The following is a 21,947-nucleotide window of genomic DNA, read 5'->3' on the forward strand; positions in this document are numbered from 1 at the left end:
AAAAGAGAAACTTCAGGGTGACCTCACTGCAGCCTTCCAGTGTCTGTAGGGAGCTTAGAGGAAAGATGGGGCAAGATTATTTACAGGGGCCTGGAGTGACAGGAAAGGGGGAATGTCTTCAAACTGACAGAGAGTAGGGCTAGATTGGATATTAGGAAGAAGTTCTTCCCTGCAAGGGTGAAGAGGCCCTGGCACAGGGTGCCCAGAGCAGCTGTGGCTGCCCCTGGATCCCTGGACGTGTCCAAGGCCAGGCTGGACAGAGCTTGGAGCAGCCTGGGATGGTGGAAGGTGTCCATGGCAGGGAGTTGGAACTGTGTGATCTTTAAGGTCACTTCCAGCCCAGGCAGTTCTATGATTCTGTAATTCTGTCTCACTCACTGGATAAGAGGGAGTTCTCTGACTCTGATCCCATATAACCAGCTGCTGTGGTACTGAGACATCCTGCACAAGCATTGTCTTCACAGTTGATCAAATAAAATGTTCCAAAGCATAAATCCTTGACCCATATAAAATACAAAATGTATTCTTATACTCCAGCGTTCATCATGGTTTTCTGAACCTCAGTGCAAACACAAACCACTGTGGTGTATCTCTGGTGGAGAGGCAGTGTCAGGCTGGCTGTGCTTGGAGGTTATATACAGGTTAGTTTTTTAATTTGTTGCTCCTGGGAGGAGTGGGAAAAGATTCTGTGTCATTTGGGGCACCTACATTTGTGTCCAGGAAATGACTGCATGTGGCACTCAGTGCTCTGATCTGGTTGACAAGGTGATGATAGGTCACAGGTTGGACTTCATGATCCTGGAGGGGTTTTCCAACCTAAATGATTCTGTGATTTTGTTGTTCTGATTCTGTAAGACAGATTCTAAGTAGATGCTGGACCTGTGCTGAAGTTGGTTGTTGTATCTGGAAAGAAGGATGTGTTTCAGTACTACAAACATCTGGGTGCTTGTAAGCTGAGCTCAGCAATAGCTGAGCCCTACCGTCATCATTAAGGCACTGCCATCTGTGCAGAGTGAAAAGAGCCTTTCTTGAAGCATAAAGGGGAAAGCCTTAATGGAAAAAACAGGGCCATTCATGAAAACCCTTCCATTTCAGAGTAAATCCTGCTTGCTCCTAGCTAGAGGGACTGCAGATCCCTCCAGAATGTCATTCAGATGATTAGTAACTGCTTCTGGAGTGACTCATTTTAACACAAATTTATGCTGTCTATGCATTGCACCCAGGGAAGCAAATGTACATTTGGCTCAGTCTCTCATCTCCCACTCTGAAACTTGAAGGGAAGTGGCTTGGATGGAGCCTTCATTTTAGTTCTCTCCTGATACTTCTCTGAAACTGTACCTCTGGGAAGTGCACGTTGGAGAGTGTTTTCCTGAAGTCTTCCTAGGATGGAGCTACATTTGTGGTGCTCTCACACACCTGTATTAATTCTATTCATTTTACAGTCAATTCCAAGCTCCAGAATCCCAGTGACCTTGCACATGCTTTGTGTCCTGAAATTTGCACTGGAGTGCATCTCCTTAAAGATGAATGAAACAAATTCGGGGTGAAACTTTCAGAGCTGATGTTCACCTTGTCAGTCCCTGTTTTCTCTCCCAGACATCCATGTTTCTGCATTTAGAACTGTCAGTGTTATTAATTAAATCAGCATCAGGGTGCACAGTCTCCAGCACTCCCAGTGAGGGTTTGGAGTGGTCCTTGTGTGGGATATGGGAGTGAAAGAGGGGACAAAAGGCAAACTTTGCCTAACAGGAGACTCTGGCTGTGCTGAACTTTGCAGTGGGAGGAAGCCTCATCCTTCTCTGAGCAGGCCCATGGTGTTTGTGGGACTGGGCTTCATATTGGGAAGCGGAGAAAACAGGAAGAATTGACCAGAATGGAGCAATATTGGAAAGAGGTGACTTTTCCTACTCCCTGGAAAACAAGTTGAAATGGAATTATTTCCACTGTAATATTTATTCCAGGTTTTTGGTTTGTTTGTTTGTTTGTTTCTTCCTCTCTTTTCCTACTGTTGGCAGTGGCCCTCAGTACTACAGGGAATAAGCAAGTATTTTCTGTGTCTTGTGGCTCTTTTATACTTGTGAATTTAAAACTGCATGGACTTCTCCGGGAAGCACTCATTTAGAGGTTTTTTTAAAAAAATTCTTTTGTGTTTTTTGTTTCTAGGAAACTACTTTGCAAGTCACTTCTTTATGGGAGGTGAGAAGTTTGACACCCCTCACCCCGAGGGTTACCTTTTTGGTGAGAACATGGACTTAAACTTCCTTGGGAATAGACCAGTTCAGGCAAGTTCCTATGTTCTGTGTGTTTTACTCTTTTTTGTTTCTTGCCTGTTTTGGAAAATCTTGTGTAGGGTTTGTGGAGGAGAGTGGCACAGACCTAAGAGATCCTCACTGCCTGGGGAATGTCATTCCAGTCTGTTCAGATGCAAACTGAGTTTTCCTGAGAAGCTGAATTCACCTTGGAGGCTTATTTTCACTCAGGACAGAAGGCATTAGTGGGGGAAGAAGGACAGGGACTCAGGAGCACAGAATTTGGCACTGATTCTGCCTGCCTGCCTGAGCAGGTGTAAAACATGCTGCAGAGAAGGCTGAGAAGCAGAGCCTGAACTTCCCGAGGCTCCTGGGCATGTTGGATGGCTTCCAGGCAGTGTTCAACATGTGCTGTTTTCTGTGTCTGAGTGCCCTGCTGGATGTAGGGCAGTGTTAAGACAGACCTTGACATTTTGTGGGTTTCATATCTAGGTGAGCTTCTCAGAAAGTCCCTCCTCTTCTCCTAGCTGCAACATAAATGTGATTTTGGGCCCACAGGTGAGACTGTGAAAAGCTACTTGCTCAAGTGAACGGCTTCTTCTTGAAAAGGGAATAATGCTGTTGTGAGGGAAAGACAGGAATTTTATGCAGGTGTTGTGTTTTGGATTTCTCTCAGGTCTCAGGGCTGCTTGAAAAGAACCAAATGGTAACAGAGTAGGAGCCATTTGGAGATATTTTCTGAGTGCTGGAGAGGAAAGGGGAGAGCTGCTTGCTTTGTTCACTATTTTCCTAGTTGTTTCTGCAGCTTCCAAACATGAAAATGAGAAGTAGAAGTCGTGGTTCTCCTCATCAGAAAAGCTGTCACCATTAATTAATTAATGTTTGTAGTGCTTGGTGGCACTTTAGGGTCACTCTGGTTTTACAGGTGGGGGAGACTGAGGCAAGGTAGAATTGGAACAGTTACAAGCACGTTCTGCTTTCTGAGTTTCTCCTCAGGCTGTGCCATTGGTCATTTTAGAACCACATTCAATTCACAGGATGAACAAGGAGGAATCTGGAAAGTCTTTGTTTAAGCAGGAAGTGCAGTTGTGCAACAGCATTGGGAAGGAGGGACCTGAGCTGGAAATTTGTGGTTGTATCAGTGCTGGGCAGGCCTGGGGGTGCTTCACCACATCCCCTGTGCCACATCTGCAGGCAGGGCCCTCCCTGTAGGGGCTGAGCTGGCAGAGTTAAATTACCTGCATGTCTCAGCCTGGCTTTCCCTGCTGACATCCCAGTGCTGGCTTTCATCATTTCTCACAGGGGAGTGGGTGAGAGGCCATTAACACCGTGGGACATTTGCCAAGTAGGTTCAAGAGAAGGAGGCTGTTGTGGAATATAGCTCGTCTATGCAAAGCTAAAGCCCTTTGGCAGCTCTGATTAATCTTCAAGAAAAAAAAAAACAAAACACTCAAACACAGAGCAGCAACGCTGCGTCCTGGACATGGGCCCGGTTCTTGCTTTGGAGTAACTGAGGCCTTGCCTCACTGCTCAGGAAACTTGTGTTGGTGGTCCCTTGTGCCCAGCAGGCGGGGGCAGCTGTACAGCCTGTGATCACCACAATGAACAGTTTCCTTTGCATTTCTCACTGGAGATCCTGTGCCCACTAAGGAGAATTACAGTCTGAAGCATTATTGTCCCTATTTAAAGGACGATCTGTGAGAGGTTTCTTGACTGTAGAATAGAATGAGGCCCCCTATGCCTGTCTCTTTTCTTTTCCAGAACATTTGCCCCATTGTTTCAGAATAAAAAGAGTTTCCCCCATAATCCAGGGTTTCAGCATGCCGATTAGCAGTCAGATCGCTGCTTGCATGCTGTAATACACATGAAAGAGCTGCATTTCTGCTCAAGCTGGAGGTGGTTTCTTTAGTGGAAATAAAAGCTTGGGAGAGCAAGGCTTTCCTGTCTGGGAATTCAGGGTGGAGAGAAAGACCTCGTGAAAATGCCCTTTCTTAAAGTGTGTATTTCCAGTATGAGCTGTTGCTGGGCCAGGGCAGGATTTTTACCCGGAAACATGCTTGATTTATCTGTAAATAAAATTTGCTATTGCTGTTCTTTGTGGCTGCTACACTGAGTGCCCTGACAGCTACATGCTTCTTGATTTGGGTAAGTTGTATGCTAGGTAACATGCTGCTGCCTTTTATGGTGTAATAACAAGAATTATTTGCCTCTTTGTTCCAGTTTCCCTATATAACTCCAGCTCCACACGAGCCAGTGAAGACACTGAGGAGTTTGGTGAACATCCGCAAAGACTCCCTCCGGCTTGTGAGGTACTGCCCTTACCTGAACCTTTCATTTTACTCAACCCAGTGATGTGTCAGCCAGAGCCAAACTGTACTGCTAAGGTTTTGGAGAATGGCTGATATCCACATCCTTGTTGCTAGATACATCCAGAGCTTTCTGTGTTCCCTTTTGAGCTTTCAAGTGGTTTATATGCTCCTTATCCAAACAATCTGTGTTTCCAAACAGGACCAGTGATGTGTCTGTTTCTGCAGGACAGGCTGGAGTGGTAAACAAAGCCATGAAATCATTAGCACGAGCGGAAGATATTAGTCAGGTCAATAAACTTTACAGACAGATTCTTCCTGCATTCCTGTGCAAGGAGAAGCCCAGAGGCAGAAAGGAGCTGATTCTGGTTCGAGTCACGGGCCAGGAAGGCTGATGGATCTTGAGTGGAACTGATTCCTCAGGTTTCTCCTGCTGCCAAGATAAAGTTTGGTCCCAGTGTTGTGCATTTGTTTAGATGGCTTGTGTCTCGTTTGGGGGAAGGACAGTCTGGAGATGTTGCCTTTCACTGCTCCACGCCAAGATCTGAACCAGCAGAGCTGGATTAAAGCACTGGCTCGCTCTCAGACCTGCAGCTGTCCCCTTTCCAACAGATGGCTGAGGTACAGGGCCCAGCATTCAGTGCTTTGTTTGGGTCTGAGCACTGGGCAGATGTCCAGGCAGAGCCTTTCCCCACGATCCTGGCTGGAGTCGCTCCGGATTGTGGAGCTGGCAGGGGTCCAGCTGCAGCTCCCAGCCAAGGTGGCTCTGAGAGTGTGCTGTAACGTGAGCACTTTGAGTCAGAACCAAACCCCTCCGTTTGTTTTCATGTGAAAACAGGCTTGGGTTGGTTTGTTTTGTTTTGTTTTTAATGAGCAAAACCTGTGGTTTCAGCTGATTGAACTTCCAGATAAGTGACCATTGGTAAACTGCTCTGAAAGCACTTTGGTTTTTCAGCATAAGGGTGAAGTACTTCTCTAGGAAAAAAGATGAGCATAAGCCAAATGGGAAGTGGCTTTTTCCCTGGGAGAGGCCTGGCTGTGGATGGAGCAGTCGGTGTTGTTTAGTACATAGAGTTCATTCTATCATTCTGCTTTCTGTGGTCGCACGTCCCGTTTCTCCAAGCAGCTCTGGACTATTTGGAATGTAGTGTCCATGCACCTTGACAGTAACTAGATTTTCATCCATCTAATTCCTGGTACTAGCAGTTCCTTTTCTGCCTCGTGAGCTCTAACAGGCTCTTGTGCTGCTGCTGCTGTGTCAGTGCTGACGACAATACTGCCAACATGACTCTATTGAATTTTGCACTGATGTAGACCCAAAATGAGGTTTTAATTGGCAGTCCCCAAGGGTACAGTCTGTCTTGTGCTTTTCTACTCTTCGGGCCCAGAGGCTATGTCTTCCTCCCTCTGTGCACGTAAAGGACACTTTGTGCCCTCTCCAGCCTGGCTTATTCACAACCAGTGGTTGAGGTTTGCACATTCTTTCCCAAATTGGTCGATTTACCACATCCTCCACCAAATATAGTGATACTGAGCCAAGTGTCCAGGTGTAAAGTTAGAAGTGTATGTTCTGAGGGTAACATCCCCACAAGCTTTTTGTTTTTCATAGAATCCCAAACTGGATTGGGTTGAAAGGGACCTTAAAGCCCATCTTGTTCCACTCACTGCCATGGCAGGGACACCTTCCACTATCCCAGGGTGCTCCAAGCCCTGTCCAGCCTGGCCTTGTGCACTTGCAGGGATCCAGTGGCAACCACAGCTTCTCTGGGCACCCTGTGCCAGGGCCTGCCCACCCTCACAGGGAAGAATTTTTTCCTGATATCCCATCTAACTCTGCCCTCTGGCTGTGTGAAGCCATTGCCCCATTTCCTATTAATCCAGGCCCCTGTCCAAAGTCCCTCTGCAGCTCTCCTGGATCCCCTGTAGGCACTGGAAGGGCTCTAAATTCTCCCAGAACCTTCTCTTCTCCAGGCTGAACAACACCAACTCTCTCAGCTTGTCCTTACAGGAGAGGTGCCATGGAGGAATATAGAGAAATGTCCACTCTGGCCTTCCTGCCCAGCTCTGACCAGCTGAAATTCTGAGCTTTGCCAGGTCCTGAATTTTTACAAGATAAACAATAAACCTGTGATATTGGTATTGAAATTCTGAGTCTCCAATGTTACTCGTGAGTGTTTGATTTCTGGCGGGAGGAGACTGAACCTCAGAGCAGGGTGGCAAGAATTTTGCTGTTAACCACTGACAGAGAAAGGCTTCCTTCTATTTGTCTTGTGTCCCACATTTGGCCTTGGGTTGGAAGCTTTATTTTGGATCTCCAGTACCTGGTGAGCTGGTACTGGCTGTTCCCTCCTCTCCTGAAAACACTTCCAGCTGCAGGAGGAGGACCAGCTCAGGAGACAATTCTGTTGTTGCACCCTGGGACAGCTTCTCTGCTTCATCTTCTGGGCTTTGGATGGCATCATGGAACAGAAGCATTGAAGGAATCAGCAGCTGTGGTGCTTCAGGAATGTGTCTGAAGCATCAGGAGTATCATGAGAATTGTCATACCCCTGAGTGTTTTGGATGAGGGCCTGAGAGATGTGGATGGTGGGGGCTGAGAGGAAACAGATGAATTGCAGGGAGTGAGAGAAAGGAAATCCCTTCTCTTCCCTCTCCAGCACAGGGGGCAGACCTTGTTCCTTGGATCTGTTTGTCCTGTGGAGGTGGTGAGGGGCTGGGATTGCCTGCTCTGCAGCCCTGGATGGTGTTAAACTGGACAGATCTTTGCAGAAACCCCAAACAGGACAACCCCTGTGTTAGGTGATGCTCTCCCCTGTGAATGTCAGTGCTGACAGAGGTGTCACTAGTTCTGCTCTCACTTATTGCCTGCTCAAACACTGGGTAAATGCAGATCTGACTGCACTCAGACAAGGGATACATAACATTTATACTGTATGTCTGCTGTGTTCATCAGACTTTTGAATCTCCTCAAAAGATGAAATTGGGTTCGGCTCAACCTTGTTCTATAAAACTGTCGTGGCTGCTGTTAATTATGTTTTTATCTTTTAATTCCTTAACAGACAATAAAAAGATCCAGCCTTTCCATTGTTTTGTCCAGGAGTGATGTCAGACCAGGTAGCCTCAGCTCCCTTGGTCGTCCTGCTTTGCCTTTTGCATCAAAACACTGGATCAGCTATTTGTTCTCAAAGGTGGTCAGTCTTTTTGCTCTGTACCTGTGATTGTGGAGGCTCTGTGATGCACCTCTGTGCATGACCCAAAGGCACACCCAGCAAAGTCACTTCTTCCCAAATTTGTGCATGCATCTGCGGCCACTCCTCATGGATACTGCAGGGCTTGGCTAGATGGGCACCGTAAAATTCAAGTGCAGGTGGGGACAAAACAACTCTTGAAGCACCTGAACCACTCCTGAACCACCTCCTTGTCTGCCACGTCCCCTTCAAAGAAAAAGGAATGCAAAATGTGTGATTTTGTCTCATTACTTCCCTGACTTTACATCCCACATTCCTGCACCTTAAGGTGGGAGTTGTCTCTGCCTCTCAGAGTATGCACCAAAGTGGTCTTTGCTTGTTCCTCAGGCCAGCTGCCATCTGTGCAGTCTTCTCTCACCTGAACTCTCTGCTCTGTCGCAGATCACAGAATCCCAGACTGGATTGGGTTGGAAGGGACCTCAAAGCTCATCTCCTTCCACCCCCTGCCATGGGCAGGGACACTTTCCACTGTCCCAGGCTGCTCCAAACCCCAGCCAACCTGGCCTTGGACACTGCCAGGGATCCAGGGACAGCCACAGCTGCTCTGGACACCCTGTGCCAGGGCCTCCCCTCCCTCCCAGGGAAGAATTTCTTCCTAATGTCTAATCTAACCCTGCCTTCTGTCAGTGTGAAGCCATTCCCCCTTGTCTTGTCACTCCAGGCCCTTGTAAATAGTCTCTTTGCATCTTTTTGTACCGTTCAGGTACTGGAGGGTTGTGAATGATTTTCTGTGCCTCCAGCAGCAGGGATGTTACAGCAGGAGGGCACAGCCTTGCTGTGACTGTTGCCATTTAGGCACTTGTACCTTGCCCTCTGCTCCAGTGGTGCTGCTGCAGGCAGACAAGGCTCAGCCTCCCCTTCCCAGCACTTGCATTCTCTCCAGGCGCTGCAGCGGCCCCTCAGTGGTTTCCCAGGGCAACAGATCTAGTCTAGTCTAGCTTTAACCCCTTGTGTCCTTGGAAGGATGGAGGCACAATCTGAGTGCTGGCAGAGAGGTGCAGGGTGAAGCTGGGAGCAGGAGGGTGATCTGGGGTGCTTTTTGTGGCTTCCCTGAGAAGGCAAAGCAGGCAGGGGTTGTGCCAATGGCATGTTGTTGGTGTGTGAGCTGCCCCACGCCCAGGTGTCCCCGTTGTTCCTTGGTACTGTCACAGGTGTCTCAGTCTGTGCTGCAGCTCTCACATGTGCTGGGCATCTCCATTTAATACCTACCTGTGCATGAGGTGAGTCTGAAGGAGCCTCTGCCTTCAAGAGGTGCTGGTTTTCCCACCCTGCTGCTTCTGGAAGAAGTGACAAGTCTATCATAGCCTGGATCCTTTATTTCCAACCTCGGATCCATGGAGTGCAGCACAGCAAGAGCTGACATGTGCTGCTTCTCTCTTGGACACACACAACACTTATGAGTGGATTGTTGCCATCTGTGTTCTTGGGTCAGTCCAGCACAAAATGTTGATGGTTCCCATGTTCTTCAGGCAAATCTGCCCTTCTGCCCAGTGTTTCTTCTTTACAGCCTTGAAGTGCCATGATTTTCACTTTGCAACTAGCTTGTGTGGAAATACCATCTTGCTCTGTGCTGTGTATTGTGTCCAGGTTTCTGCAGATGTTAAGACTCCAGTTCTTGGGGTTTGTTTTTTTTTTAATACTGGCATGTTGGGTGTTTTTAGCTTGATTTGCTGCTCTGACCTAGGTGAACCTCTGCAAAAGCCTCTCCAAGCCCTTCAGACAGGAACGGGGTGTGTGCTGTAGTGGCTCACGGGGGTTACATTAGTACAAGTACATGTGCTGGGTATTTGATTATGCTACTCTTAAATGTTACTTTGCACCTTCTGTATTAAATTACTGAAACTGAACATTTCATTCTTGTTCAGTGTGGTGTTAAATAAAATTCATGCTGGAACCCTCTTAATTAGGCAGCAGTTGTTATATGTCAGTGAACCTGGTAAATAAGGATTCCCTTGGCAATTTTTAGATTGAATTATGAGGTATGTCTGACCCATTTCTGAGTATTTTTGACAGTACAGCGTATTCATCAAGGCTGTTCAGTGAGGGGAGAGGTTGATACTGTGAAGACAGAGTCAATGCCAAGCTTTTCCTGAATAGTTCAGCTGCTTGGCTGTGACCCAGCCATCATGGCAATAAAGGTATTCCTGATAAACAAGTGAGGCTGGAGCTGGCTGACAAGTCAGTGCTGTTACACCTCCCAGAGGCAGCCTTGCTGCCCTCACTGTTCTGACACGGTGCCTGAACTCACGTGGTACCTGTGGTCATGGGGTTTGAATTTATGGAGAATCTGCTGCTGCCCTGCCAGTGAATGACATCCATGTGTTTGTCACTTGGCTCTTCGAGGCAGGGAGAGCTTGGTCAGTTCAGGAGGAGACTGAGGGCAGAGCTCAGCAGGGGCTGCAGCTCCTCCCGAGGGGCAGCTCCAATCTCTGCTCTCTGGGACAGGGGTAGGACCAGGAGCTCCAGGCTGGAGCTTTGTCAGGGGAGGTTTAGGTTGGATATCTGGAAATGGTTCTTCCCCCACAGGGTGCTGGCACAGTCCAGGCTCCCCAGGGAATGGGCACAGCCCCAAGGCTGCCAGAGCTCCAGGAGCACTTGGACAATGCTCATCCACAGGATGGGATTGTTGGGGTGTCTGTGCAGGACCAGAGGTTGGACTGGATGATCCTTGGGGTGCCTTCCCACTCAGGATATTCTGTCATTCTGTAATTTTCTTGTGGTGTGTTGTGTTGGCTGCTTGTTCCAAGATCTGCTGGTTTCTGTGGCCACTCCTGGCACGCTGTACATCCCCCTGGCCCGTGGCCATAGCTCACTGCCCCAGAGCTGGCTTCATACCTCTTCCTCACTGGATTTGTGCTTTTTCCTGCAGTAGGGGAAAGGAGTAACTCTGGCAGTGGTGATCACACAGTGGGATCCAGCTGTGCAGGAGCCCGTAGCCAAATAAGGGCTCCCTTTTACATTAATTGAAATTACTTCCAAGCTCATGCTATTGGTTATCATGTGTCTGTTTGCAGTTGGATGTGTTAATTTTTGTTTGTACAATAAATGCATGTGAGTGCTAGTCCCTCACAGCACCAAAGTTTTAGTTCATTTCTACATTTAAAGGTGTTTGAAGTTCCTATATCTGGATGTTTTCTGAGCTAAATATCCTGTGTGATACTAGAGGTACCTTTTTTTGAGCTTCAGGGGTTTTCTGTGTTACAGAAACCTTGGGGTTTTTGCCTGTCACGCACCATTTTATTGCAGAGTGAAAAGAATTACACTTTGTATTTCTCAAGCCCATGCAGGATTTCTTTAGCCCAAATACTGGGCCTAATGTGAATATTTAAAAGGAAGGAGAATGTTTCTTCTCCTCAGCATTTGACATTCAGGATCTCCCTTTCTTGTCTCATTCTGTATCCTGGCTCTGTAAGGCTGGTGAGATTCCTCAGCACCATTAGTTCACTTTAATAACTTCAGTCAGATCTTGAAAGAACCTTTCTCAGGGGAAAGAATGGAAACCTGGGAAGCCCAAGGTGGAAGCACAGGCTGCTTTGCTTGCCCAGAGCACCAAGTCTGGAGTACTCTTGTCTTTATTTCCAGAGTGATCTTGTTGATATCTCATAAAGATATGTTCTAATCCTCTGGCATTGTCTTTCAGGTACAAGGATGATGTTGACAGCCCTACTGAGGAGAATGGGAAGCAGAGGGTCCTGTACAGCCTGGAGTTCACCTTCGATGCAGATGCCCGTGTTGCCATCACCATCTACTGCCAGGCTACAGAGGAGTTTGTTGGTGGCATGGCCGTGTAAGTCCTGGGCTTGTGGGCACATGGAGGGCACAGGAGCTGGGGTGCTGAGCTGTCAAACATCTCCCATTGATCACCCGTGAGGCAGTGCTGCCTTGCTTGGTAGAGTGGGAATTTCTTTCTTTTTTTTCTGGTAACTTTGAATATTACTTTCAATTCCCTCACATAGCCAATATCTTCTCTAGTTGCCTTTTAGGCTTGGTTTCAGAGTGTAGGGGAACCATTCTGTGTGCAGCAAAGGAGAGGAACTCACAGCTGAATGTTTTGTCAATGAGGTGTTGTGTAAAATTAAGAAACCAACCACCCTTCCCTTCAAACACTAAGTATTTTTTCCCCAGATCACCCAGTTCACTGCCTTTCTGTGTTCTCTGTGACAGGAGCATGTGGGCCACCAAAGTAAAGTTCAGTCTGAATTAACAGAGCGAGTGTGTGGAATTGAGGCCCACCCAAAGCCCATTTTGGGATAAATGCCCAGCTCAACACTGGCTGTTGGTAGATGGGAGAGGATTTACTTCCTGAAACCCTGTCTGTGTTTCCTGCCATGTACACGTTAGTCTTTGGTTAGCTGTGGAAAAAATGACCAAAATGTCATCTGTGGGAACCTTCTCATATCCTGATAGTACATCCTTCCAGATTTTACAACCTTTGTATCCAAATCAGCACATTTAAACCATTCCAGTCACACTGTATCCCACAAGGCTATGGAAAATTTCCTCTCTGTGTTCAGAGCAAAGGTAGCTGGAGTGTGCTCTGCCTGGTGTGAGTTGGGTACAGGTGAGCTGCTGGTATGGCATGGTGCACTTCCAATGGCCATGGTACAAAGAATTCCTTTGGCTCCAGGGGTAAAGGAAGATTCAGGCTGCAGAAGCTCTTGGCTTCCTCTAGTAGAGGCTTTTGGCTGACCAGAGGCTCCTGCACATAGTGCTGATAGCTTCTGCAGTGATGCTCTGGAGCTGGGCTAAACTTTGCCTTGGTTGAAGGGACCTGCAGAGGCTTCAGCAGGGAGAAATATCTATGACAAAGCATAACAGGGCTTATTTGTTTTATGCAAAGTATAAACATCCCACTAATGATCAATGACTAGTGTATTTTTGGAAACCAGAGTGGCTCAATTCTCCAATCCAGATATACATTCCTTCAAACTGGAGGATATCCTGATCCAGAATTTTTGTTTAGACTCCTTTTCCTTCTTCTGTTGAAGCCTATGGCTGCATTTATTTTAGGGAGGTAATAAATGAGCTCCTTTTTTAAAGTGCTTGAAAATGCTCTCTCAGCGACCTCTGAATACACTTTCTGTTTAGATGCAGCTTTTCCTGAGCAGAGCTGAATGCAGCAGGATGCCTTAGAAATCCTGATAAAGTTTCCGTGTTCTGTCTCTTAGGTCCTTAGGTTTCCTGTGAATTTAGTGCTAGTGAAGGTGTTGGAATGGCAGCCTTGGAGATTGAAGTCCTCTTTCCCTAACACAGGTACAACGTGGAGAGGTGGCCAGTGTCCCTCGTGCTGCCCTGCAGTGTTCCTTGGGTTCTGACCTGAGCAGGAAACCATCCTTGGGCTGATGGGGAGAGCTGAGGGCCTCTATGGCCAGGGTGGATGTATTTACATTGCCAGACTTAAGCCGTGGCTTAAATCAGTAAGGTTTGGTTTAAATCATTGATTTTAATCTTGTTTTACCTTGCTGGTTTACCCTGAAGGAGAATTTCATTGTCACTGGTCAGTAGCAATGAAACATTTGCATCTACAGCACAGTGAGCTTCATACCAGACCTTGTGCTGTATTTTTTATCCTTATGTAAAGGATATCCATATAGTTTAAAATCTATTTTTCAGACTCGTACTTTTGCATTTATGCCAAAATGGCAATAACACAAAGTTATTCTGAAAAGAAACATTTAATTTTTTTTTAGCCCAGATCTTGAACCAGGCTGTTGGGCTGGAATTGTACCTGAGTGACCCCAGACCAGCAGTGTTTGTTCTTGTTGGTTGAACTGCTCATATTGGACTCGTAAGAGACTCTCTTGTCAAGTTGTGCCTTGAAGAATAATTGCTTAATAGAATTGCTTTAGTTACCAAATATAACCAACTGTTTCTGGACAGAGACTGTTTTCAGTCCTCTGTAACTGGTAGCTCTCCTCTTGGTTGGTTGGTTGGAGAAAGAAAACACAGGTTTTGGTTCACTTAAGAACACATTTTTCTGAAATTTAGTGCTGTGCACTGAGCCAGTGACTGTCACCAGTGCTGTTATCTGTACTTTAAAACTTGTGCAGCAAACATGAACTACCCAATGGCTTTTAAATTAAATTTGAACAATTCCTAGGCAGAGTTTCTGAACGTGAACAGAGCTGTCGACTTCAAAGAATTTTTTTAATGTGAATTTCTTTAATCCACCCTGTCCATGGTTCAGTGAGAGAGGGATCTCTGTTAGATGGCAGAGCTGAAGCCTGTGTTCATGAACCCTCTGTATGAAACCAGGATCAGCAGTGATTTCCCCACTAATGAAAAATTAGCCAATGGTTCTGTGCTGTCATGCTGGGGTGGCAGCAGTCCCTGGTGCACTAAACCTTCTAAAAGGTCAAAGCACACATATTCAGCTCTTTCTTCCACTTCTGGCCTTTCATTTAATAAATCATACTTTCATTTCTCCATAATACAGGAATGATGAACTGCCTGTTTCTGCTCTGGGGTGCTTGAACAATAAATGTTATGTAAATGTGGGTGCAGGGGCTGCACCAGAAGCCAGGGAACCTTTTGGAAGGCATGATCCTGATTTCGTGCAGATGTGTAGGGGGGAAGTCAGATACAAATATAGCCTTTATAAGCTGCTTTAATTCAACCCAGGCTATTTTTCCATGTGGAAGTGGCTCCTGAAGCACGTCTTGGGGCCAGCGCAGCTGCCCAAGTAGGCATCTCTGCTTCTCTGGATTTGCTGGCTGCTAGTAAAAACCTTTTGAAGCTCTGATTTCAGCTTTGCAAAGCAATTCTGTAAGGGCAGTGCTGTAATTACTTTGATTTATTCTTTTCAAATTCTAGTGGAAAAAAAAAATCTGGGCTGCATTCTTCGAGCTCTGAGTGGAGCGAGTGCATTTTTAGTGCACTAACAGGAATGCAGCTTTCCCCTGCCTGGGCTGCTGGATTTTCCTTTTCCCCAATCTCTTTTGGTGCTAACAGCTGCATTCATGGAACAAGCATGTGCAAAAGCTGTCCTGTGTATAAATCCAAAACTTCTATTGCACTTGATTGGGATGAAGATGCTCTTTAAGACAAAACACCTTTTTTTTTTCCACTCTCCTAAATCAATGCCGAATCCTAAAATGGGAGAAACTTTCTGGTCCCCTGTGAAAAGCAGGAATTTTCTCCCAGCTCTCAGCCTGCAGCATGGCTCCTTAGAAGCGCTCAACAAGTTATTCCTGCTTCTCTGCTGGAACAGCCCCTGATCCCGACAGTATCAGCACTCCTGCAAAACTCCTGCAGGAGCGTGGGTATGGTCGTGCAGCTGGGGTGAGAGGAGGGAGGGGAGGGAAGGCGGCTCTCCCTGAGCTGTGGCTTTGCTTTTTGTGGGCCCTCTGCTCACCTGAGAGCCACAGCACTGTGTCTTGGGCCTGGCTTTGGGATTAGCTGGTTTCCATGACCAAGGGGAAGCCTTTCTGCAAGCCAGGGAGCTTCCTCTGGAGTTATTTGGGCTCCATTTAAAAGCTGGTGGCTTTGTCAGTCCTGTCCTAACCTGTCTCAAAGTGTGTTCAGCAGACTTTCCCAGGTAGTTGTGCTGGGAGATCTGCTCAGCTGCAGTGTTTCCTAGCCAAGATCCTGGGAACACGTACCTCCCAACTTGCCTCTTGTCCTGAACTGCTGAACTCTCAGGGAGCTGTGTCATCACTTCTGTGGGACCACAGATGACCAGCAAGGTCTGGTGAAGGTGATTGTGTTGGTGATTATAAAGGTGTGTTCACCTCTGCAGCCTCATGCCCAGGGGAAGGTACCCTGTGCTTTCTGGTGCCAGTGCAGATATCTGTAGAAGCCTTTTGGATGAAACAGAAATTAGTTTAAAACTGGAGGGGGCTGCTCCTCTCACCTTTGAAATGTCTTTTGCTTGGTTACTTTGTGGTGAGAACTCACTCTAAAGATTAAACACACCAGTTCTCAGAGGATGAGCTAGTGCATCACCCCAAGGGTAACAGAGATCTAGCTATGCCCAAGTCTCTTTAGTGGCAAGGAATAAGCACTGACCTGCCTCTGAACAGCTCAAGACCCCCAGTATCTTCAGTTTCATTTATTTTTCTGGCTGTGTCCATTTTCTTTAGTTTTGGAAATTGGGAGGAACCGTGAGCTGTTACCTCAGCCCATAATGTAATTTCCAGATAAAGGAAAGGGTGCTCTGCATTGCGTTTCCATTGTGGGGCTGGCAGCAGCTCATAGGGAATAGTTAAAAGACTCCCAGCTGTAGCCTGCCTTCTCCTGCAATAGCTGGTTCATGTGCTTATACCTTGGATAGCCTTGGTTTGGGAGATAAGTGTGTTTTTGGAGCAGGCTGCAGAGCTATTTGTATTCTGTTTTTGTGAGTGCTCCACTGCCTGTGAATGCATCTCTGCCTTGTCTGGCAAAATCCTGGATGTGCACACCATTAGCTGCTCCTGGGAGGGCCCCTGGGACTTTTCCAGCTGTAGGTGTCCTGCTGACTTGCAGGAAGGATTGTGCAGTTCAAACATGACAGCAGCGGTTCTGTCCTCGGGGGAAGGAGTCAAACCAAGCCTGGAGCTGGAAGCACTTAAAAGAGCCAGATCTGAAGGCATGAGCAATCCAAGAAGATCAGGAACTTATGATAAATATGACGTGAGAGGTTGGAGCCTTGCAGCCCATTCTTATGAAAAATATCTTCCTTTTTGGACAGAAAAGATTCTCTCCCATATCCCAGTGCTGTTGCCAAGTTCTATTTTCTCAACTTAAAGAGAAAACAGAATAAAAATAGGTCAGTCTAGCTCTGCAATCCTTGCCCTTTCCGGGGCTGTGCTGTTTGTGTTGCTGATGTGCAAGTGGATTTATTAAAAAAATAAACCCCATTTCCTTGTTTGTTTTGCAATGCCTGCTAAACCCATCCCAAACCTCCTCCCCCAGTCTTCTGAGCTGATGGGGGACACGACACAGCAAGGATTCCCTGCTCTGTGTGCGTGTGGAAGTTTGAAGAGTTGGGTCACAAAATGAAACCCATTGGTGGCTCAGCACACAGCTGTTTTCATTCAAGCTTGCGTAGGAGACAGAGGCACTCAGATATTCCTTTGGTTATTTAATGGCCTCTGTCTGTTCAGGGCCTTTGAAAGGTGCTCTTGCTGCTTTTGGCTGTGGTGATTAATAGGAATTCTATGTGCAGAGGTTTCTTCTGTGTGAAGAAATCAGAGGCAAGTGCTGGGTTTTGCTAGGAACAAGCCTTTGTGGCTTTGATCCAGGCACACACCAGTCCCCAAGGGAGCACTGGAGTGTGCAGAGTTCACAGGCTGGAGAGCCAAATTCTATAGATTTCAGGGAGCAGACAAACCCTCTGTCTGTCTGAAGAGCTGTGGCCTTTGTGCCTCTCTGTGTAGCTGTTGTGTGAGCTTTGAAGCCCGGCTGGAGCTGGAGCGTGGTGCTCCAGCAGCTGGAGGCAGAGCTCTGCAGGGGCTGAGGGGAATGTGGGCACTGGGCTCTCAGCTGCGTGGGGAGGGGATTGTCTTTGCCTGCCTTGGAGTGGAAGCTCGGTCCTGAAGGAAGCAGGAGGGAAGGAGAAGACTCTCAGAGATTGCAGTGCAATGCCTTAGCATAACCTTCAAACTCCTTGTGGGAGCCTCTCTGGGGTGGATCTTGTCTAATTCTGACTGAGACCCAGAGCTATGGCTTCTTGTAGTTTGGTGGTGTTATTTTATCAGTAGTCACTTAGAGTTTAAACATTTGTTCAACTTCCCTCTTTCCCAAAAGCTGACCTGTGGGATCCTGCCTCAAAATGAGAGGGGAATGAGCAGGTGGGAAGAGAGAGGAGGAGAGGATACTTGTTCCACATCACCTCCTGTCCCCTTTGAGTTCAACAGAACTTGACTGACTCCTTCCTCATCACCTGTAAGAGGACATGGAGCCTGCCAGGCAGTCACAGCCTGTGGCAGTGGGAGAATTGTTTCCTGAGTGCCCCCTGAAGCTCTCCTTGTCCTTGGTTCACTACAGATTGCCATGAAACACGTTTTGCTGCTACTAAAGAAGGAGGACTCTTGTCTACAGGCTCTTCAAAGCACAGATTCTCTCAGCCATTTCTAGTCAAAAGTGTTACCTAGGGGCTACATTGCTCCAGGCATCCTGCTTTTCCTGAGGAATGGGGTCTGGACAGCCTGGCAAGGATCCTCACGTGGCACTTCTCAGTCAGGGGTCCCAGTGTGCTTGTGGGAACAGGAGCTGTCTTTGACTGCTCCAGACAGCTGAGTGGGGGCACAGCAGTGAAGAAATCTGCAGGAGCTGGGACTGATGCTCTGCTGAGAACTTCCCCAGGCACAGACCAGGGATGAGGGAGAGGGGGAAACATCCCAGTGGACACGTAGAAACAGAAGTTTAACTCTGCTTAGCCAAACTGTAGCACGGAACTTTTGTTATGTGGAGCTGCTTAGGGTCTGCAGGGGTCACAGGCTGAGTTTCTCCGTGCAGGCAGTGAGTGCTTCTCAGCTGACAGAGGAAGAGTGAGACTGGGGAATAATTTGAGTTTGTTCCTGTTCTCTCAGAAATCACCGTGATATAGTCACAAGGCCTTTCATCTGCTGGTTCTGTGATACACAGCTGGCTTTGGAGGCAGAAGGGTTTGACATGAGAGAAGGAGTCAGTGCAGAGTGTAGTTTGCTTTTTATGAGTAAAGGTGTGTCACAGAGCTCACAGGAAGGCATGGGCTGCATGAACCCTGAGGACAGCTGGGGGCTGCTGCTGCAGCCAGCAGTGGGGTGCCTTGGGTTGCTTGTGATTCTCATGCTGTTAGGTACCTGAGCAAGCAAACAGGTTTAAAATAATGTGACTGAGGATTTCTGTTTGGTCCTGACCTCACAGGACAGATCCCCCTCACTTCTCCACCATCCTGAGCTGCCAGTGGTCACAGGGTGGATTTGTCCTCCTCTGGATGGAGGCCTGGCCCAGTGCAGTCTGAGCAACAGCAGCCCAAACATTCAGCTTTCATACTTCATGCAGAGAGAGGCAGGGTGTCATTTCTCTGCTGTCCTTTATTTTTGGATACGTGCTCTCCTTTTCTGTAACACATCTGCACAGCTCTACAGAGCTTCCCTGCTTTGTTTGCTGTGAGCCCCCAGCAGCACAGGCAGGGAGGGGATGACTGTGGGTACAGCAGATGCCAACCAAAGGAGCAGGGGGTGGGTAGAGGCCCCTCAGACCCTGATATGCAGATATCTGCTTTGAAACAGCTTGTCAGGCTTCCCTGCTGTGTAGCACAGGGAGTGTTGTCTCGTGCAGAGAACCTTTGCATCACATTAGAAGGATGATCCATCTTTGTGAGTCAGTCAGGGGTCATCAGACTTCCAGGGAGTTCAGCAGCCCACTGGCTGCTGGCTGGAGGTGTTCAGCCTTCTCTGGGTGTTCAGATCCAAGTCTGACGTGTTTTGGCAATGGGGGCCAGGCAGTCACACAGTCTGAGGCATAAAGCTCACTTGGGGAAGCCTCTTTAATAATTTTGTCCTACTCTTCAGCTCAGAAAATCTATGTGCCTGGTTTATTTCTTTTCCCAGGGACGGTGAGAGCAGCGAGTCAATGTGAGTATTACTCTGCCCTGTCCTCCTTTTAAGAGTGTTATTTGTTTTTCTGTTGCAACCTAGTTTGGGTTCCTGGTGTTGTAAATGCAGGTCCTCCAGCATTCCTGGCACTCAGCAGCATCATGTTTACCCCCCTTCCCACCTCCACCCTCTCCTCTGCACTTTATTTCCAGTAAGTTCCTGACTTGCTGTCACCTTAGATAAGTCACTCTTCCATCCCCTGCTTTCCCAGCTGTGGAGGGAGAATTGTGCCTCTCTGCAGAGCTGGGAGGCTTTGAGAGTGCCACAAAAGGAGCTAGATACAGGCTTGCTCTATTCATTGTGCTTGACAACTCAGTAAATAAAACTTCACTCAATTGCTTGCTCTGTAATTCACATATAAAAGACCTGTCATTCTGATCTCCCCCACACCATGCTTGAAATGCAAAGGATGGAGTGAGACCTTCTAGTAAAGCAGCACAATTTCAGCACAGAATGGGCTCTGAGGGTATTGTCATAAATAACTTAACGCACCTGCCTTGGCAGGAAGAGCAGAGTGCATGTGGTGAACCTGCCCTTTGTCATGACCTTCCAGCATTTAACGTGGATCTTGTGAGCCTTGACTTTCTGGATCCTCAGAGGGTGCAGAGCTGTTGTAGCTTTCCAGAGAAAGGCAGAGGATTTTCTTGTAGAGCTGGAGCCTGTCTTGTCACTGTGCTGAGAGAAGATGTTGCTGCAGTGTCTCTTGGGCAGGGGATCTCTCACCTTGTCTCCAGTTTGTCAGTGTGCTCTGAGCACACAGTTGGTAATCTGACAAGAGAGGCTTTGGTGGTAAAGGCAGCTTCAGCTGTTCCCACCTGCTTTGGGGTTCTCTGCCTCCTCTCCTGTGCCAGTACTGGGAGAGGCTGTGCACATCCAGCTCAAGGCATCACCCTCCAGAAAGGGGAATGGGCAGGGGAATGTCTCCTGGGGAGGACAGCACCAGAGGGGCTCAGGGTGCAGAAGATGCTGGATGCAGCTGTGGTCCCATTCCAGATGTTTATCCCAGCCTGGCAGTGCTGGTGTTTCAGTGGCAAGCTTTGAGACAGTGACTCTTTGGGTGGCCAGGGTGGTGTTGGTAGCCCTGGAGCACCCCTGGGGAAGCACAGGAGGGACTGAGGAGTGCATTGGGATGGCTTAGCAGGATGGTGGAAGCCAAGCAGGGTTTCCCACTGTGGAGCTGTCCCACAGAGGCACAGGAGAGCTTTCAGCACCGTGCTGGGCTGTCTGTTCCCAGTGTTAGGTCATAGCTCGTTATTCCTGGGTTTCCTGCAGAAATCAGGACTGTGCTGGGGTTAAAGCCAGCCGTGGATTTAGGGAGCAGGCCTGTGCCAAACTGCTGCACCCCCTGTACTCCAACACCCAGGCAGGTCAGTACGGACACGACCAGACCTTGCCTGTCTGCGCTGCTTCCTCTTTCCTGTGCTCACCTTCTTGCTTTGACCTTTCCCTGCCCTCTCTGTGTCCCCACTGGCTGCCAGCCCCTGCCAGCTCTGCCCTTAGAGCTGCCACCTGTGGTTCCTGACAGACTGACAGGCGGGAGGAGAGCGGAGCAGGGAGCAGCCGTTTGTCACAGCGCCTTTCCTTTCTCCCCTTCCTCCAGATACAGCACAAAGAATCCCTCTCTGCAGTCCGAGACGGTGCATTACAAGAGAGGGGTAAGCCAGCAATTCTCCCTGCCTTCCTTCAAGATTGATTTCTCAGAGTGGAAGGACGATGAGGTAAGTGTCCTCTCAGTGTCCCCTTCTTCCCACACCCTGCTGTCCCACGAGCCTCTGTTCAGAGCCATGAAGTTATGGCTGGAAGGTGCTTCCTCCCAGCTCCTCCTGCCTGTTTTGTGGTACTGCCCTGGGAGGAGCAGTGTGGGAACTGGGCAGGCAGAGCAGGGCAACTGGGAGGAAATCCAGAGAGGTGACTTTTGATATCACTGATCAGCTGAGTTAGGAGGGAGGCTGCAGAGATTGACACTGGAGCTTTTCCTGGAAAACCTGCTTTCCTCGGCCTTCCTCTCCCTGCCAGCCAAAAAGCTCGTGGGAGGAAATGTCTGTTGTGATCTCTGTTTTTGTGGGGTTTAGTTTTAAGATTTTGGGGTCTTTTGGATGGTCCTCTAGGACAGTGGTCTCCAAAGTGAGGTGCATGCAATACAATTCATTGAGGTGTGGCAAGGACTTCAGAAATACATGTATATAACCCACAGATGATAAACACACATATATTGGGAGTATGTGCTCCAAACACATTATTGATGGGATGAATAGTCAGAATAGTTTGGAGACCACTGCTCTGGAAGGCTCCTGTTCTGGTAAAGGGCCACATCCTGCCCTGTTATCTGCAGCAGTGCAGTGTTGTGAAGGGATATTCTCCTTCTGGGGCAGATTTACACTGGTGCATCAGTGCTGAATGAGGGAATGTTTTCCTCTTCTTCATTTAACCCATAACTGCAAACAGACCAGGGCTCAATTTGATTAGGGTTTGTGGCATTTCTACATACCAAGATTTGTGGAGTCCTGTGAATTTTGGTATCTTTGGTATCTGCAAAATTCCAACATGGGCAGTAAGCCTCGTGTTTTTGAGCCTTAAAACTTT

General features: G+C 47.9%; 1 protein-coding gene across 7 annotated transcripts in view; it reads left to right on the forward strand.

The window, feature by feature from the left end:
• MGRN1 (mahogunin ring finger 1) overlaps window positions 1-21,947 on the forward strand; it is a 49,851-nt gene that overhangs the window by 5,837 nt on the left and 22,067 nt on the right. For 4 of the 7 annotated variants that reach the window (XM_063414568.1, XM_063414569.1, XM_063414564.1 and 1 more), the window contains exons 2-5: window positions 2,164-2,282; window positions 4,470-4,558; window positions 11,444-11,590; window positions 20,965-21,082. In XM_063414568.1, coding sequence (XP_063270638.1) covers window positions 2,164-2,282; window positions 4,470-4,558; window positions 11,444-11,590; window positions 20,965-21,082 — 473 coding nt within the window. Of the gene's footprint in view, window positions 1-2,163; window positions 2,283-4,469; window positions 4,559-11,443; window positions 11,591-19,319; window positions 19,344-20,964; window positions 21,083-21,947 lie in introns of all 7 variants that reach the window. The other 3 variants (XM_063414566.1, XM_063414562.1, XM_063414565.1) reach the window with 1 other exon arrangement.

The sequence above is a fragment of the Prinia subflava genome, chromosome 17 (genome assembly GCF_021018805.1).
Source record: "Prinia subflava isolate CZ2003 ecotype Zambia chromosome 17, Cam_Psub_1.2, whole genome shotgun sequence".
Lineage (NCBI taxonomy): Eukaryota > Metazoa > Chordata > Aves > Passeriformes > Cisticolidae > Prinia > Prinia subflava.